At 39.2% G+C, this 18,221-nt stretch overlaps 1 protein-coding gene across 1 annotated transcript in view; it reads right to left on the reverse strand.

The window, feature by feature from the left end:
• Positions 1 to 1,056: 1,056 nt before the first annotated feature.
• Positions 1,057 to 18,221, reverse strand: part of MACC1 (MET transcriptional regulator MACC1) — a 92,181-nt gene continuing 75,016 nt past the window's right edge. Inside the window, exon 8 of the mRNA XM_071560878.1 lies at positions 1,057 to 1,136. Coding sequence (XP_071416979.1) covers positions 1,127 to 1,136 — 10 coding nt within the window. The 3' untranslated portion in view covers positions 1,057 to 1,126. The remainder of the gene's footprint in view (positions 1,137 to 18,221) is intronic.

Consider the following 18,221-nt stretch of genomic DNA (forward strand, 5'->3'; position numbering starts at 1 on the left):
CTTTCTACCATAAAGAGTCAAAAAATGTTTTATCCATTTAAACCTCATTGTGTCTGGCAACATCCATATATTTTTTGTGGGATTTGTTTACTGAAACTGGTCTATCTGTAGTTCAAACATCATATGAAGTTCCTTATCTGAGATGAGTAAATATAACATCTCTAACACAATTAACTGAAACTTTTTAATCTTTTTTTAGATCTCTCTCTCAGCCTTCTCTCATTTCACTCAGAAACTATTGTTTCAGAAATAACTTGCAGCAGCAACACTCATAAGTCGGGGATTATTTTATTTCTGAAGTTATTACTATTTATCATTAAATAGCAGCAGCACTTTAGCATTTTCTTTTCCAGAAAAATTATATATTCAGAATGACTGCAACTGAAATGGGAATGATGATATAATAAGGGAATCTATGGAAAGTATATGGATAGAGATGGTAGAAATATTATTGTCACTCTTGTAAAAGCTGTGTTTTTTATATTTATATTTTTATTTTCTTGGGTGGGATATTAAAATTTTATTTTACATTTGCTGGTTTTCTTGAGCAACACTCCCAAACCTTGATGTCATTTGTCTTTATTACTTGAATGAATGATGGCATAGATTGTTCCTTTGGGCTCTTCCCAGACTGTTTTCTGTATGCATTTGCTTTGGTTTTGTTTGTTTAATTCTTGCTGTTCTCATTTTATCTTTAATTAGTTCCGTGTTCCTCTTTCCAGTCCAAATTGCACAATGCTTTTTGAAGTAGCAGAGAAGTAGGTCAGGAGGGAATAATTCTGTTCTTCAGGAAATGGTGAAATTTTTTTTTTTTCCATTATGAAGTGGAATTAAAATGACCTATAAAACACACTTTCCAAAACATCATTAAAACCATTTGAAGGCATCATATTGCCTTGTTACAAAAAAGTTCAAACATTTTACTATTAAAACATTTTAAAAACTGGCATGAATTTTATTAAAATAGAAGTTATTTTTTTTGAAATAAGTTTGGAAATAAATTATTAAAAACTTTCATGAACATCAAAAGAAGATAAATCTCTACATGAAAAAATGTGCTGAATAGTCCAGAATTTTCCAACATACTACTTTCTTTTTCTTTGGTCAAGATTCGGTGCTCTCCTCATCAGGGTAACCTTCAAGCAATACAGAGCAGACATTTCAAAAAAGAAACACTACAACTCCCTTCTCTTACAGAAACTTGTCTCCTTTCCCTTTGCACTCCACACCCTATTGTCTTCTGAACAGCACCAAATGGCACTGCTGTCTTCTCTTTGCTCAAGCTTCTGGCAGCTCTTCTCCTGGTAACTCCTGTTACTGACATCAACCTGCAGACCTCTGACTCTTAGGTTCACTTCAAGCTGACTTTTGTGTCTACCTTTGAATTGGCAACATCTGTTATGGCTTCTTCACAGCCAGAGTGCAGAAGTGCCCCATCTAGAAGAGCTAACAGCCACACTTCATGCTGCCCCACTTCTGGCATGTGACTTCCCTGAATTCAGCTGCCCCTGCTTTTTGTAATTTGCATTTGTTCTCCTTCTGTCAGGGCTTCAGCCGATCCATAGGTCTTTGACACATTTTGTTCCCCCTACAGACCCATTTTTCTGAATACAAATTCAATTGCAAATTCAACCCATGCACCCTACATTATAGAATCCTTATATGCATATGAAAATGTCAGTCTTTTTCTGTTAGTTCATAACCTCCAAAACCTTTTTTTTTCCAAATTTTCACTGTTACTGGGCTTTTTGGTAAGCACTACCCTTTCTACTATACTAGTTTATAATTGGGTATTGGCTTTGATTCACTAAGCATGTAAAGCCCTACAGAAGTTTATGTCTTCCTGATAGCTTTCCATCAAGATTAGTAAGGACTTATCTACTGGACACATCTACCAGAAACAATCATTTATGCATTCATCTTGCATTTTGACTTCTGCAGCATCCTGAAATTGGGACTGAACTAAAATTGCTTGAGAACTGGACAGAATAAGCAGGAAGAAATTGGACAGGAACAAAAGACCCAAGGGGAAATGGTAGGAAAAGACACAATTTATCAATACTCTAGAAAGAAGCAAATAACTCGTATCTTCTAGTGTGCATACTCTCTGACAAAGAACCCAGGATTCCTAAATGTCACTATTTCAGCCATCATTAAATATCAATTTTGGTGGTTAACTACTGTTGTTATCAGTCATTTTGCTTTCTTAAGTGGCAGAAATTTACATGAATCTAAACACTGTTACTCTGCTGATGAAATACGTGACATTCAGAGTTAATATAAAATGATGATCATCTTTTTACAGCCTGCCTAGGAACCACTAGAAGAAAGCTTCTTTACAGAAAAAAAATTAAGCCAGGAGTCATACATCTCTTCAGGGAATTAGGTAAAGTAGAATAATAGATGAATGGTTAACTTTGTGCAGGCAGATGAAACCCCAGGTGAAAGCACACTTACCTTAACCCTCCAACCACAGCCGAGTTCATTTGTACAGACTTTACAAAGCACCCTTCAAGGTAAATAAATGAAAGAAAAAAACATAGTGTGTTCATTTCCTCCAGTGTCCATGAAATATCTGCTCTGGGATTGAACTGGGTTTCTATAATTAAGGTGACTGCCACATACCATATTCCTATTTCATTTCTTGCTAATGCTGTGAGCAATCTATACTATATCAACTAGAAATGGAAAAATTGCACTTACTGTAAAGTTCCTCTTCCTGGAGTATGAACTGCAGCAGTGCTTGGAATGTGTGACTTGCCTTCATGCCAAAGGAAGCTGTGCTTCATATTTTAAAAGTATAGATACTGCCAGCATATTTAAAGGAAAAATGTTGAGGCCAATTATGTTTCAAGTCAAGAAGCCAAGTTAATTTTTGTCTGTAGATTAGATGTCTTCCATGTGCACACAGAAGAGCAACAGCACATTGTCTTCTAAGAAAGATCTTGAGAATATTCATTCACTAGTACACACCTGATTGAGCTTGTGAAGGAGATCCAGACCTAGCTACTACTGACTTACTGACTTCAATGACTCTGAGGATTTTCAGAGCAAGATCCCAAGGCTTGAACACTGTAACTTTTAAGTAATGTTTGCCAAAGTTAAGCAGTCACTTCATGTTTTCAAAATGCATTTTGATAGCAAAGTAAACTTTAGAAAGGATAAGGTGAACATAAAACATATTATATAACTAGTCATTAAATGAGCATTACCAATTTCGTGCTCAGGAAGAGATAGATGTTTTGTGGGAAAACTAGCATGTGAATAAATCCTAATGTATAAATAAGATAAAATTAACTATGGGTGGTGAGGCATCCCTTATTATGACAGTTCTTAACTGGCAAGTGTTTCACCCCATAGCTACAGTAGTGTTGTTCTACGATAGGTATGTGTGTGTAGTTGAACTATTGAGTATTCTGCACATACTCTTGATTTCTGTTATTTCAGTTATTTCTAACTCATTCTTCTCATTAGTTTCTCACTAGTCCCCAGTACCTGACAATGTCATGTGCTGCAGTCATGCTGATTGCTCAGCCTAATTCCAAGTGAATAAAACCTGTAATATAATCAGTGCAGAGGAAGTATAGCACATTTCAAGCGGTCAGCACAGTCAGCTCAGATCACTTCTTGTGCATTAGGAACAAAAGTTAAGCTCAAAAGGTGTGTTGTAGTTCAGAATCTCTGAAAAATGAAACACCTTTATCAGTGCTTTGTAGTGACAACTTTTGGTAATAAACCCATGGTCTGTGGTATGCCAGAATGCACAGACTTGTTTGTATCTCTCTTCTGTTGGCATATTTTCCAACAAGGCATTCATTTACAGCCCCTTTTAATGGCTGAAGTAGAAAACAAAAGGGGAAAATCAATGTATAATTTAAATAAAAGTTGGACAGAGTATGTGTAGCAATGCAAAGGGTGAGCTATCAGGATAAATGGTGAAAGTAAACCCTGTTTGTAGACTAAGATTAATGACCTTGTATCCCAACTAGGATTACATCTGGCAAAGGTCAAACATGAAAAGTTATCTTTAGTTTTAAGAATGAAAATTTCGGAAAAAATGAAATGCTAATCTGGCTAAGGTCCACTGAAATATATGACACAAGGAATTACACTGTTACAGTTATCACATTGAAAAGTGAGGTTTAAAATAAAATGGCCCAAAGTCAGTTTTGAAGAAAAAATAGTCAGTACAACAGCATTGCAATAAAATCTTTGCTTGGACAAATATAATTGAGTCTTATGTGTGTCTTATTTAATAAGATATATATCTGTCCTTCAGTTGTACTCTGATTGTGGTAATTTAATTCTCTTAACTTTAGCAGATGGGGCACTATGGCTTGGAAGAAGAAACACTGGATTAATGTTTTAGGAGCTATTACTAATTTACATATTTGTTACCTTTATGTCTCTTGATTCATAGATTTTATATCTATGAGGGACTATTTTGTTCATCTAGATAGATTTCTTGCAGAACATGGACTATAAACCCAGTAATTCAGGTTTCAAATCAGTAAAGTCTGTTTGAGATACATCTTTCAGAGCACGTATCTTGCCATAATCTTTCTTCTTCTCACCTTTACCTGTTCCTATTCCTTTCCTCTCTTGTTCCTCTGAAAATAAAAGTCTGTTTTCATCCTACAACTCCTAGAAACACTTTTTTTTTAAAAAAATCACACACAAAACCCAAATGCCACTTAATAAATACTGCATGAGACAGCCACAGATAAACTTATTTTTTGAGTTCCTATTCTGTACCAACTCTGACTGCTTACTGATATGGCAGTGATAACCTTGCTTCTGTGTTAAACATAAAGGCACACACATTGCACATAGAGATTGTGATTTTGTGATACGGTTTGTCATATTTACAGGAGGCAGTAGGACAGATGTAGAGTTACCATGACTGTCTTGAGTAGTTCTACATGCTCTGGTTACTACCACAGCCATAGCAATCTTGCTAAAGGGGGAGAGTCTGGGTAGATAATATTACTGTAGTCTTTATTTACCTTTCTGACTAGGAGTAATGAATGGTTGACATCTTTTTGTTCAGATATACAGGGAGGCAGAAAACATTGATACAGACCACAACTTGATCAGAACATAAAATAGATGTATTCCCAACATTTCCTTGTGTGTGAGCACCTTCTAAGGCATCAGCAGCACTCAGTTGCTATGGGGAGATTTCACTGGGATACACAAATAATGATCTAGAAACACATGTATCTTTAAATATAGAAGACCCAGATTGATTGGGAAAGAGAGAATGAACCAAGTGGTTAGAAAACAAACTTGCCTAAAGTGTTCCTGGTGGGAAGAGGAGAAGACCCTTCAATTGTGCACTTTAAAGAAACAATTACCTTAGCCTCTCTTGAACACATCTGGTGTCCTCTGAGTCTTAAAGCCCCGCTCTTTCCTTTCTTCCTCCCAAGGCCTAGCAGTTCACCATCATTTTCGGCACTCAAGCCTCATCACTTCACTCTGCAACAGTCACAGAGGAACTCTAGAGGAGCACAACAGGCTTCTGATCCCTAAAGGTAACTGTATAGAAAACTACTGTTCATCCCTTGAAGGAGAATTGTTCCATGTTTCCTTACCCCTGGTGCAAAAGGAATAAAATAGAACAGTGTTGAGCCAAATATAGCATAATACAAGCTAGATCTCCATCAGAATGCCATATTCACTGTGTACACCATATATGTGCATATTATATAAAGAGTATATATATGAGTGTGTGCCATACTTGCTGCATGTACTACACTTTAAATTACTATTTGGAATTAATATTTAATGAAATATTTTTTCACCCTATGTCCAAACCATCTGGTCTCTCCCCTTTATGTGTCAAATGGTGTTTATAAAGTCCTAATGAGTGCTCTGTAAATAATGCAGCAAGAACTGCAGCTACTTCCAACTATAGATGCCCTGAGTAAAGTGTGTTGAGTTGTACCTTTTCTCTGACTGTTGGAGCACTGCACTGTTGCAAAGCGGAAAATGCAGGATCTATCCATGAAACTCAGATGATATAACAGCAGAAGAAATTATGATAATATGCATAATTAATAAAAGGTATCTCTCACAGTTTTGTCTCAAGATTTTATGCAAGGGAAGACTTTATTATCCCACCATGCATAACACCTACAAATGGCACAACTAGTGCATATGGAAAATGCTGATACTAAATTTATTGTAAGATAGGCATATTGAAATTAACAACTTGAGTGGTTCAAGAAACTGCAGTAAAAAGTTTCTGCCTTGTCTTCATTAGAAGCTCTTTTTTAACTTCTCTTGCAAGATTTTGTTTAATTACTTTGTGCTTATTGAGAATTTTCATTAGATGATTTCAAATTTTTGAGACTGAACACATCTAAGTGAGGAAAATTATATTGCTTTTTTATAAACTACAATTGAGATTAAGTTAATCACCAAATCAGTGAAAAAGCAGGAAGTCAAACCCACTGGATATCTTTGCTAGGCTGAGTGGCTGTTAGAATCAGGTATAACCACCTGCCTGGAATTATTTTAAAGGGCTTTCTGCATTGAAAACTATGCTTATTTGAGTTATCCCTCTTAAATAGCTTTCTAAAACATGGCCCAAATCACCTGAAGTAATGAATGTTGCTTTTAGAAGGAAAGAATTAAGGAAACTCATACATAGGTATTATCTCAGCCGTCTTTAGAAGTACTATTATACCGCCTGTAACAGGTTTACAAAATTAAGATCTAGTGCACTGAAGCCAGTGGAGGTGCACTTAATAAATTGTGGATCTAGTCTCTACAGAGTCAAGTGAAACTCATTACATTACAAGAATACTACCTTTTGAGTTAACAGTTTATTTCAGATGTGAAATCAGAAGTTTTATAAAGTTTATCCCTCATCCGTGATTACATTCATCTTGCTTAGAACATTGGATATTAATGGCAAGATTCTCAGGTTAGGCTTTAAGCTTAGTCTATTTTCCCCTTAACTGCTCCTTAAACCAGTAAGGTAATAGACAAAATCAGGGATAAGGTGTGAATTCTGCATATATCCAAAAAAATTATGTCAGCACTAAAAGGAAATCTCTGTGCATTAATGTAACCATGCAGCATACCCATGATGCTGCATTTTATGGATATATTTAAAAGCGAGATGAAAGGAAGAAAACTGTATTTCTGCAACCAGAAAAGAAATGCTGTTTACTGTTGCCACACTGTAATAGTCAATTATTCCAGAAACTTAATTATTCTGCTAAATCCAGTACACCAGTATGGCACATCCAGAATTCTCTGACTTCTGTATTTTTTTTCACCGTCAAATAGCACAAAATCTTTAGAAGAGTGTTAGGGATTTAGAAGCTTACTGGCTTTGACATATTAATAAATGTATATGGGTGTGTCAACCCATTATACAGGGCCTATGTAAAGTATGCAGGATCAGGTGCTGTTAACTGCTGGATCCATTGGCAGTGGCAGGATGTTAAGTTTGTGAGTATTTTTGGAGCAGAAAACATATATTCTTTTGATATAACTATATTACATTTATTTTCTCTCATACAAAGACAGAAGCTTATATTATTGTTGGCATGTACTCATATGGGAAGCGGGAAGTTGAAATTTGAAAGTTTTTCATTCAGGCTATTTGTTAAATTTAACTGTGTTGGCCTGGTAGCCCCCTTGTTTTCACTTTGCTATACCCTTAAAAGTAAAGACAAGCATTGCTTCCTCCTTTCCTATACCTGCCAGGGAGGTGATAGGAGAAGTATGGTAGCTCTGCATGCAAAGTTGCAGTCTCTGGCAATGTTGTAAGACTAGAACTTGAATGCTGGTTTTATGAACTTGATCCTGAATATGAAAACAAAAGACTAGATTTTGGCATCTAGATTATTAATCACTTTGCTCAGGTTTAAGATCCCCAATGCAGGTAGGTAGCATGGCAGCCCAATAAATCACACTGACACCCAACTGAAAAAGGGCAATGCCGATTAAAAGGCTGAAATGTCATCCCTGTACAGATCTAGAGGATGAACCCCAGTTTTAGTTGGCACCTCTATGCACTGAGAAGCACAGCCTTATTCAGTTTCCACCTCATCTTGATTCAAAATCTTCCCATGTAAATTTATTTGGTTACATGTGTACTCTACATTAAATTTAATGAGAACTATGTAGATTGAAAATGATACTATTGGCACCCCTGGAGTTCAGCTTTTTAAAAATTTCTGAACTATCCCCTGAAGCCTGCTATTTCTCAAGAGCATGAAACCTTAACACTGGTTTAATCTACTTCATTATTCCACAGAATTATTACTGTTTTTGCTAAGACAGGTTCTTTGTAGAATAGTAGTATTCAGTCTCCATAGTTTAAATCCCTAGGTTACTAACTGTTAGACATAAAATGTTCTAAATATGCTTCTATGGAGACCTGATACAAAGAAGACACAGTCTATTATTTCAGTTAGTGCAAATCTTTGGTTTTCAGATCTACATAAAACTGCCAGTTTGAATAAGCTTGTTCATTATTAAGTGTTACTTTTCTTATCTGACATTCAACTTTTCATGTACAGAGGAATTTTTTGTTTGAAAAACTGTAGAGAACAGAAAGATGACCAAACCAAGGAGGTGTTAGGGTATGTTTTTACACAAGTCAGGGACTTGGAACTGTAGAAAATGTCTAGGTGTCTCTGACTGCAGAAAATAAAAAAGCATTAAAATTTAAATTATATCATTCTTTTTTGTTGACTCTTTGGCTATGCTGAACACCAATAATTCTTTTCCTTTAACTTTTCCTCTTAAGTCATCCTGAGTTTATGTTGTAGTTTTTTTCAGATAGCTTTACAAGTCCCTCCTATAAAAGAGAGACTTGTCAGTAGCACAGTCTATACCCAGCACAGCTGTGACAAGAGAATCTCAGCTATATTCATGTGCACCACCAACTATGTAAGTGTTTATACTTCAGACCGATTTATTCAGATCCTTCCCACCAGGCACGTCATTCTTTAGTGTACATTTGAGGGGGGAAAATTGAGTGAAGAAAAAAAAATCTTTCTCCGAACAAAACAATAAGCTACAGGTCTTTGGTTGGACCCCATCACTTGATCCTTTACCATACCCCTTGATTGCCTTTATCTCTTGAGCTGATCTACCCAATTAATTTATTTGGAACAGAGCTCAACAAGAGCATGTGAGTTTTCATTCACTTCTTGAAGAGTTAATGAAATCCTCAGATTGGGTGTAGTTAATGCTATACAAGATATACATTTGCCAGTCTACCTGGACTCACATATGAGATCTTTTACTGCCTAATAGGACATAACATTTTTTTTTATCTATGGAATACCCATTTCTATAGATATGACATTCATAACTCAATGTCCCTGTCATGGTGCAAAAGGGGAATCCCCCACTGCAGGGCTGACTGACTGCATGTCCCAGGGCCTGATTCTCAGCTCTCAGCAGATCTCCAGCTCTGCTTTGAGTCACCAGCAGATATCACATACCTGTTGCACTCTGTTATGGATCATCAAGGAAAAGGGTTCCTCTTACTTGCATTGGGCTTGTAATTGCTTGTGTTTTGTATTCATAACCTGTTTAGTTCTTGCTTTATTGCTTGATGAAAGTAAAACAATCTGTTTGTTTGTTTGTTTGTTTAATAAAATTGTATAATCTTATCTAATAAGAGGCAGAGAAGGGGAAAATATTTCCATGGAAGCAATTCTTTTTTTGTCATTAAAAATCAGGATTATCTTAAATGTATACTGCTACTTATAGTGTAGTCTTTGCATTGAAAATTATGAAATACATTGGATAAAGAAAAGTACAGAATGAAATTAATAACCTAATTCAAAGGAAATGTTTAGTATGTCTTTTTTAAAGATTTACACTTCAAGACTAAAAATAAGTCTTTTAATAGAGAGTTGTATTTTTGAAGGTTATTTGATTTCCAAGTTCTTAGATTCATAAAAAACCATAGGATTCATACAAATTCAAAGAATTCCTGCTATATGTGTGTCTTCTGATAAGGCTGTGCTTACTATGTTCTACTACTGTATGTGCCTCACAGAACTTCGCAGTCTATGCTGTAACTCAGCAACTCTTCTCTTTTAGGGAAGGGATTTAAACTCTGAGTCAAACCAAACACCTCGGACTAATTTTAAGTGCTGTCACATGGAGGTGAACATCCTTGCAGCCCAGAGCTGTGCCCAAGCAGAGGGCTGGAGGATGGCCATACAGCTGGATGCAATGGAACAGGGCAGGGTTGGTGGGGAATTACAATTTACAGTATTACATCAGCTGTACCACTGCTTTGAATCACAAAATAAACTCTATAGTCTATGAAGCTACAGTTCTCTTTTTGTTTTCTGTTATATTCTAAAAATGACTTTCAGATGTGTTGGCAGTCACAGCTCTTGCTGAAGGCAGTTGGGATTGCAAGTGCTCATCTCAAAGCTGATAAAAGATGAGATTTGTGTAAAATATAAATATTTCATAACAGAGCTGTCATCTCATTTTGAAGTGAAAACAAGTGTAAGAGCTGACTAAAACTTTGTTTTGGTCTTTAGAAGAGAACAATTCCTATACTTTTATTAGTATTTTTTGTTTAAGAGACAGTATTTAAATAATGTCTATTTGATAATCTGTATGTCATCATCAATACAAGTGTAGAATTATTTTTGTGGATATTAGGGCAGGTGGAGGTCTTTTGCCACATTATCAAGAGTGGAAAAAAAGTTGTCTTTTGCTTGAGGACTGTAGTGAGCCTGATGAGGCAGCACTTCCGTTAATGTGCTCTCATGAGTTTTTCTCCGAAGCCACACAAATAGAACTGCTTTCTCCTCTCAAAAGAAACAAACTGGTCAGCATCTGTGTGGCTGAAACTGGTCAATGGGTACATCTTGCCCACTGGCAATTTTTCCTCCCTACAGATATTTAGCTGTAGGAAGAGATGGTTGAGTCCCTCATAATCAGCTCTGAATATAGCTCTGAATAAAACTTTCCTATGAAACCTCTCTTGTTCCAGGAATGCTAATAAAACTTGGGTTTAGGCATGTGTGTACAGAAATTGTGGTGAGTATGGTGTCTTTCTTTTTAGGTATCTACTTTGCTGGATTTTGAAATGCTGTTAGTTAAAGCAGTTTATCCTTGAGTAGTCTCATGAGCAGTTACTAATGAGCATGTTACTTTGACATGTCATTTCTAGTAGTGAGGTGAGCTCTGTTCTGCTACATTTTTATATATCACTTTGATTTCTAGAGCCTAGTAGTATCTAAAGAACTGAGCATTTCAATACAACTTTTACTATCAAACACATCTTTTATTTACATGAGTAGACCTCACATATGGTAAGCTTTCCCAAAATATATATCTGGAAAAACTTAATGTTACTTGTAGGATTTAAAATTGCATTCACATTGAAAGGTTTGATCCTACCTTCGCTTAATCAATTTCTGGTATCTATTAGAAGTCTCTCTCTCAATCTTTTGTACCCTCCAAGCTAAAGCAGATTGCTCCTTGTAACTTATTTCTTATGTCTCTCAATAGATTAAGAACTATTTCAAGGACAAAATGTTTGTTTTGGATAGCATGTAATAAAAGGAAAACAATAAACTCAGAATTCATAAACTTTCAGAAAGTACATAATTTAGTTTAATTTGAATTAATTATCCCTAGAAATTAATTGTACTAATTTTATGGCATTATCTGTGGCTTTTGCTTTTGTTGTGACTGATCATGTGGTTGTGATATAAATTATGTCTCAATTTAAATGAGCATTAAACTGTTCTGCAGAACAACTAGATAAAGGTAGGGAGAAGACATATTTCACTGTTTCAAATGAGTATTTCGAGTGATTTAGAATTTCATCAAAACATAGAGCAAGCAAAGGGAAAAAATTGTTAGAAACATACTAAAAGGAAGAAACCTTCAAAGATAGTATTTTATAAGGAAGATAAGTTTGAAGATAAGATTGGGGAGTCTTAAATTTACTTCTTGTTCCAAATGTGGCTGTTTGTGTAATATTAAGAAGTTTAGTTGTTCAGCTTCTGTTTCCATTAGTGTGACTGTACTGGTAGATTAACCAGTACAAAAATCTTAAAATAAGCCAGAATATAATTAACTCTTTCTTTTAGGCCACTTTACCTATTGAACACCATGAGAATGGACCTATTCTAACTGAAAATCAGATCTCTGTGCTTCTATTTTCCTATTTCAAGAATAAATGGAATAGAAAATAAGCAGAGGTGCAGGTTTTGGAAAATCAATTATTTGGATCAGCTTAGTAAAAATTTGTTTCATTTTTCACAATGGAATCCTTAGAATATTACAGGTGCTACATTTGTAGTTTCTTCAGTCAATTTACTTTTTGGTTTTGCTTTAGTGTATTTTTGAGGGGGAGGGGGAAAGGTTTTGTAGCCTTTTTAGGGGATGTAGTCAAAGGCACTTGTTCCTTAGCATTTCTGAGATTGGTTTTGGAAAAATAAATTTATTCCTAGTGGGAAAAGGAAATAATGGGCATCAGCAGTGTTTACTGGTTGCTTTTTTTTTTCCCAGTTCAACAGTGAACTTAAAATATCAATGGTTTCTTTTTTGTTGTTGTTTGATTGGGGTTTTTGGTGCTGGTTTGTGTTTAATTCCCCTGGACCTGAAAAGACTGCTGTTTTTGTAGTGCCGTTCTCTTTCATTACACTAATAGAAATCCCTGCCTTTTTTAGATGGCTGCAGTTTCTTTTCCTCTTACTGAAAATTCTCAATTGCCTCAAACTCAGCAATTAATTTGCTGTACATAAAAGCACAGGAGAGTCAACAGAATGCAAGAAATTGTATCTTGGGGGTTTTTAATATCTCTTATTGCAAGCCCCAGAATATCTAACTTTTGGGAAAGCTAAGGTACAATCCATTGATAAGGTAGTACTGTGTTCATCTCTGGGTCCCTCAAGCATAAGAAGGATGTGGAAATGTTGGAGCAAGTCCAGAGGAAGGTCACAGTGATGACTGGAGGTCTGTAACACCTCTCCTATGAAGACAGGCTGAGAGAGTTGGGTTGTTCACCTTGGCAAAGAGAAGGCTCCAGGGAGACATTGCAGCACCTTCCAGTACCTAAAGGAGGTTCACAAGAGAGCTGGAGAGGGACTGTTTACAAGGCATGTAATATAGGGCAGTGGTTGATTGCTTTAAACTGAAAGAGAGTAGGTTTAGATTAGACATTTAGAGGAAATCAGTTACTGTAAGGGTGGTGAAGAACTGGAACAGGTTGCCAAAGGTGGCTGTAGATGCCCCATCCCTGGAGGTGTTCAAAGCCAGGTTTAATGGGGCCCTGTGCAACCTGATCTTGTGGGTGGCATCCCTGCCCATGGCTGGGGATGGGGGCGAAACTGTTAGATCTTTAAGACCCCTTCCAACCCAGACCATTCTGATTTGAAAAATCATATGGAAAGGAGTAGATGTAAGAGAAACAGACCACAGACATCTTTGGCCATGCTTGCTTGTCCGCTTGCTTAGTAGAAGAAGAATTATAGTGAATATCAAGTGTTATGGACTTATATTTTCTTAGCATGAGTTACTTAAAAATAATACCACTTGCAATAAAAGTGCTACTTTTTTATTAAAACCTTAATACCCATCTTTGTGCTTTTATTGTAACTTTCAAGGAAAAAAATGCCAAGTACATTCTTCTGTTAGTAGCAGCTGATTCCTTGATAAGAAAATTCTTGATGTTAAAAGCATCTGCCAAATATCGTCACCCTACACTATCTACTGCTAATACACCATTACTGGGTGTGTGCATGTGTGTAGGCATCTGTCTGTCTAATCAGACAGAGATTATAGTGTATACCTAGGCATTTAAAATTTTATCAGTCCACGTGTTTCACATGAAATCCAAGAAATTACATGTCTCAAAAAACTTCATAAAGAAGACTGATTTGACATAAGACTTTTTCAGCATAACCAACAACTGACTACACCACTTAATATTATATTTGATATTTTTCACATCATACCCATTCATAGAATCATAGAATCATAGAATCGATTGGGTTGGAAAAGACCTCCAAGATCATCGAGTCCAACCCTTGGTCCAACTCCAGTCCATTTACTAGATCATAGCACTCAGTGTCACGTCCAATCTGCATTTAAAAATCTCCAGGGATGGTGAATCCACCACCTCTCTGGGCAGCCCATTCCAATGCCTAATTACTCTCTGTGGAAAGAATATTTTTCTGATATCCAACTTCAATTTCCCCTGGTAGAGCTTGAGCCCGTGCCCTCTTGTCCTATTGCTGAGTGCCTGGGAGAAGAGACCAGCCCCCACCTGGCTATAACTTCCCTTCAGGTAGTTATAGACAATGATGAGGTCACCTCTGAGCCTTCTCTTCTCCAGGCTAAACAAGCCCAGCTCCCTCAGCCTCTCCCCATAGGGCTTGTGCTCCAGTCCCTTCACCAGCCTTGTTGCTCTTCTCTGAACTCGCTCCAGCACCTCAATATCCTTTCTAAACTGAGGGCCCCAGAACTGAACACAGTACTCAAGGTGTGGCCTCACCAATGCAGAGTACAGGGGAAGGATCACTTCCCTGGTCCAGCTGGCCATGCTATTTTTGATACAGTACAGGATCCCATTGGCTTTCTTGGCCACCTGGGCACACTGTTGGCTCATGTTGAGCTTCCTGTCAATTAGTACCCCCAGGTCCCTTTCTGCCTGGCTGCTCTCCAGCCACTCTGTGCCCAGCCTGTAGTGCTGCAGGGCGTTGTTGTGGCCAAAGTGCAGGACCCGGCACTTGGCCTTATTGAACTTCATCCCATTGGAATCAGTCCATATCTCAAGTCTATCCAGATTCCTCTGCAGAGCCCTCCTGCCTTCCAGCAGATCGACACTCCCTCCCAGCTTGGTGTCATCAGCAAATTTGCTGATGATGGACTCAATCTCCTCATCTAAATCATCAATAAAGATGTTAAACAGGACTGGACCCAACACAGACCCCTGGGGAACACCACTGGTGACTGGCCACCAGTTGGATGCAGCTCCATTCACCAGCACTCTCTGGGCCCGACCCTCCAGCCAGCTCCTAATCCAGGAGAGGGTACACTTGTCCAGGCCATGGGCTACCAGCTTTTCCAGGAGTATATTATGGGAGACAGTGTCAAAGGCCTTGCTGAAGTCCAGATAGACCACATCCACAGCCTTCCCCTCATCCACCAGGTGGGTCACCTGATCGTAAAAAGAGATCAGGTTGGTCAGACAGGACCTGCCCCTCCTAAACCCATGCTGGCTGGGTCTAATCCCTTGTCCACCCTGAAGGTGCTGTGTGATTGCACGTAGGATGAACTGCTCCATAACCTTGCCAGGCACGGAGGTCAGGCTGACAGGCCTGTAGTTGCCAGGGCACGGAGGTCAGGCTGACAGGCCTGTAGTTGCCAGGGTCCTGCTTGCAGCCCTTTTTGTGAATTGGGGTGACATTCGCCAACCTCCAATCGTCTGGGACCTCCCCAGAGAGCCAGGACTGTTGGAAGATGATGGAGAGCAGTTTGGCAAGCTCTTCTGCCAGCTCCCTCATCACCCTGGGATGGATCCCGTCTGGTCCCATAGACTTGTTAGGATCCAGTTGGCTCAGTAAGTCAGTAACTATATCCTCCTGGAATACAGGAGGGCTATTCAGCTCCCTCTCCCTGTCCACCAGCTCCAGAGGCCAGTTGTCTTGAGGGCCACCTGTCTTACTGGTGAAAACTGAGGCAAAGTAGGTGTTAAGTACCTCAGCCTTCTCCTCATCTTCCTTAACTATAGTTCCCTCCAAGTCCAACACAGAATGGAGGTTTTCCTTGCCCCTCTTTTTGTTAGTAATGTATTTATAAAAGGACTTTTTGTTATCCCTAACTGAAATAGCCAAATTTACTTCAAATTCCACTTTTCTTTCCCTAATTTTTTTCCTGCATGACCTAGCTCTATCTGTAAATTCTTCATAAGTAGCCAGCCCTTTTTTCCATAGTCTGTAAACTTTCTTTTTATCCCTGATTTCTTTCAGAATCTCCCTATTTAACCAAGCTGGCCGTCTTCCCCTCCGGCTGGCCTTTCAGCACGCTGGTATAGCCTGTTGCTGTGCACTCAAAATTTCCTTCTTAAAAGATGTCCATCCCTCCTGGACCCCCTTGCCTCTAAGGGTTGTTTTCCAGGGTATGCTATGAATCAGTTTTTTGAATAGGCCAAAATCTGCTCTCTGGAAGTCCAAAGTAGAGGTTTTAATGGTGGCTCTCCTTACATCCCTGAGGACTGAAAATTCTATTATTTCATGGTCACTATGCCCCAGGCGACCTCCAACCACTACATCATCTACCAGCCCCTCTCTGTTTTTAAACAGTAGGTCTAGCGGGGCCTTACCCCTGGTAGGCTCATTTACCAGTTGATGAAGGAAATTGTCCTCTATACACTCCAGGAACCTCCTTGACTGCCTCTTCTCTGCAGTATGTAGCTCCCAGCAGATATCTGGCAGGTTAAAGTCACCCACAAGAACAAGGGCTGGAGATTTTGAGACATCCGCCAGCTGCTTATAGAATAATTCATTTCCTTCATCATCCTGGTTGGGCGGTCTGTAACAGACTCCCACAAGGGTGTCAGACTTGTTGGCCTTGCCCCTGATTCTGGCCCACAGGCACTCAACCTTGTCACTGCTGACCTCAACTTCAACAGAGTCAAGAGACTCTCTAACATATAAAGCCACCCCTCCACCTCTTCTACCCTGCCTGTCCTTTCTGAAGAGCTTGTAGCCCCCCATAGCAGCACTCCAGTCATGTGAGTCATCCCACCACGCTTCTGTGACAGCAACTATGTCATAGTTTTCCTGCTGCACTATGGCTTCCAGCTCCTCTTGTCTGTTTCCCATACTGCGTGCATTGGTGTACATGCACTTCAGCTGGGCCATTGATTTCATTCCCAACTTGGGCTCTATACCCTTAGGCCTATCTCTGGAGAGCCCAGTTGCCATCCCTTCCCCCTTCAAACCTAGTTTAAAGCCCTCCTAACCAACCCTGCCAACTTATGGGTTACAGTTCTTTTGCCCTCCCTAGATAAATGGAGCCCATATGGTTTGACGAGACTGGGCAACATGGAGTTTGCCCCATGATCAAAAACCCCAAATTTTGATGATAGCACCATCCCCTAAGCCACCTATTGGTAAGCTGGTCTTTCCTAAACCTCTCCTCATTCATCCCGGCTAGCACAGGAACTGAGGCAATTACTACCTGTGCTCCAGTCCCATGAAGAGATCGGGTCAGTGCCTTGAAATCTTTTTTAATTACTCTGGTACTCCTTTTATTAATGTCATCACTTCCAACCTGGACAACCAACAGCAGGTAATAGCCTGAGGGTTGGATAAGCTTAGGAAGTCTTTTGGTAATATCCCTCACTCTGGCCCCGGGAAGACAGCAAACTTCCCTATGGGATGGGTCTGGCCGATATATAGGACCCTCAGTTCCCCTCAGAAGGGAGTCACCAATTACAACAACCCTTCTCTTTTTCCTTTTACCTGTAGTTGTAACCCGTCTGGTAGACTGGGGGTAACCAGAAGACCTTGTAGACAGATCCTCCTCCTGACTGTCCTCCAACAGACTGTCCGAGTCCAGGGCCATATACCTGTTTTTTAAGGGCACCCTGGCAGGTGAAAGGGGTTGAGAGGGGGTGCTTTTTCCTCCACAACCAGGCACCTGTTTCCATTCGTCCCCATCCCTATGGTCTGTTCTGTCTGCCTGATGGCAGGAGGAGCTGGGCTTCACCATCTCCTGCTGGGCTTCCTTAGGAGTGGAAAGGGTGTGACTCCATCAGTCAATTTCCCTTTCACTCTCCCTTATGTTTCTGAGCCTATCCACCTCTTCCTTTAGCTCTGCCACCAGACACAGCAAATCGTTCACCTGCTCACATCGTATGCAGGCGCTTCTCATACTGTCCTCTGGTAGTAGGTCCAGGCTCAAACAGTCTATGCAGCCAGAGGCCTGAGTAGCTGCATCCTTTTTAGAGGGTTCTGTCTATATTGACACCCCTCTACTGGTAACAGGAGCAACAGCTTTCATTTTTTTGGGAGGCATGACTGCCTCGAGCTGTGGGGAAAGGTAGAAAAGAGAAACAAACAAACAAACAGAAAAAAAAAAAAGGGCCGCAGAAATACCTAGGCTTATGCCCTGCCTGTTCGCCCTGCCTGTGCGAACTGCCGTGCCACGCCCTCACTGACGTGCCACGCCCTGTTTGCCCGCTCCTGTTCGCCGCACTC

This window comes from Pithys albifrons, chromosome 7, assembly GCF_047495875.1.
Source record: "Pithys albifrons albifrons isolate INPA30051 chromosome 7, PitAlb_v1, whole genome shotgun sequence".
Lineage (NCBI taxonomy): Eukaryota > Metazoa > Chordata > Aves > Passeriformes > Thamnophilidae > Pithys > Pithys albifrons.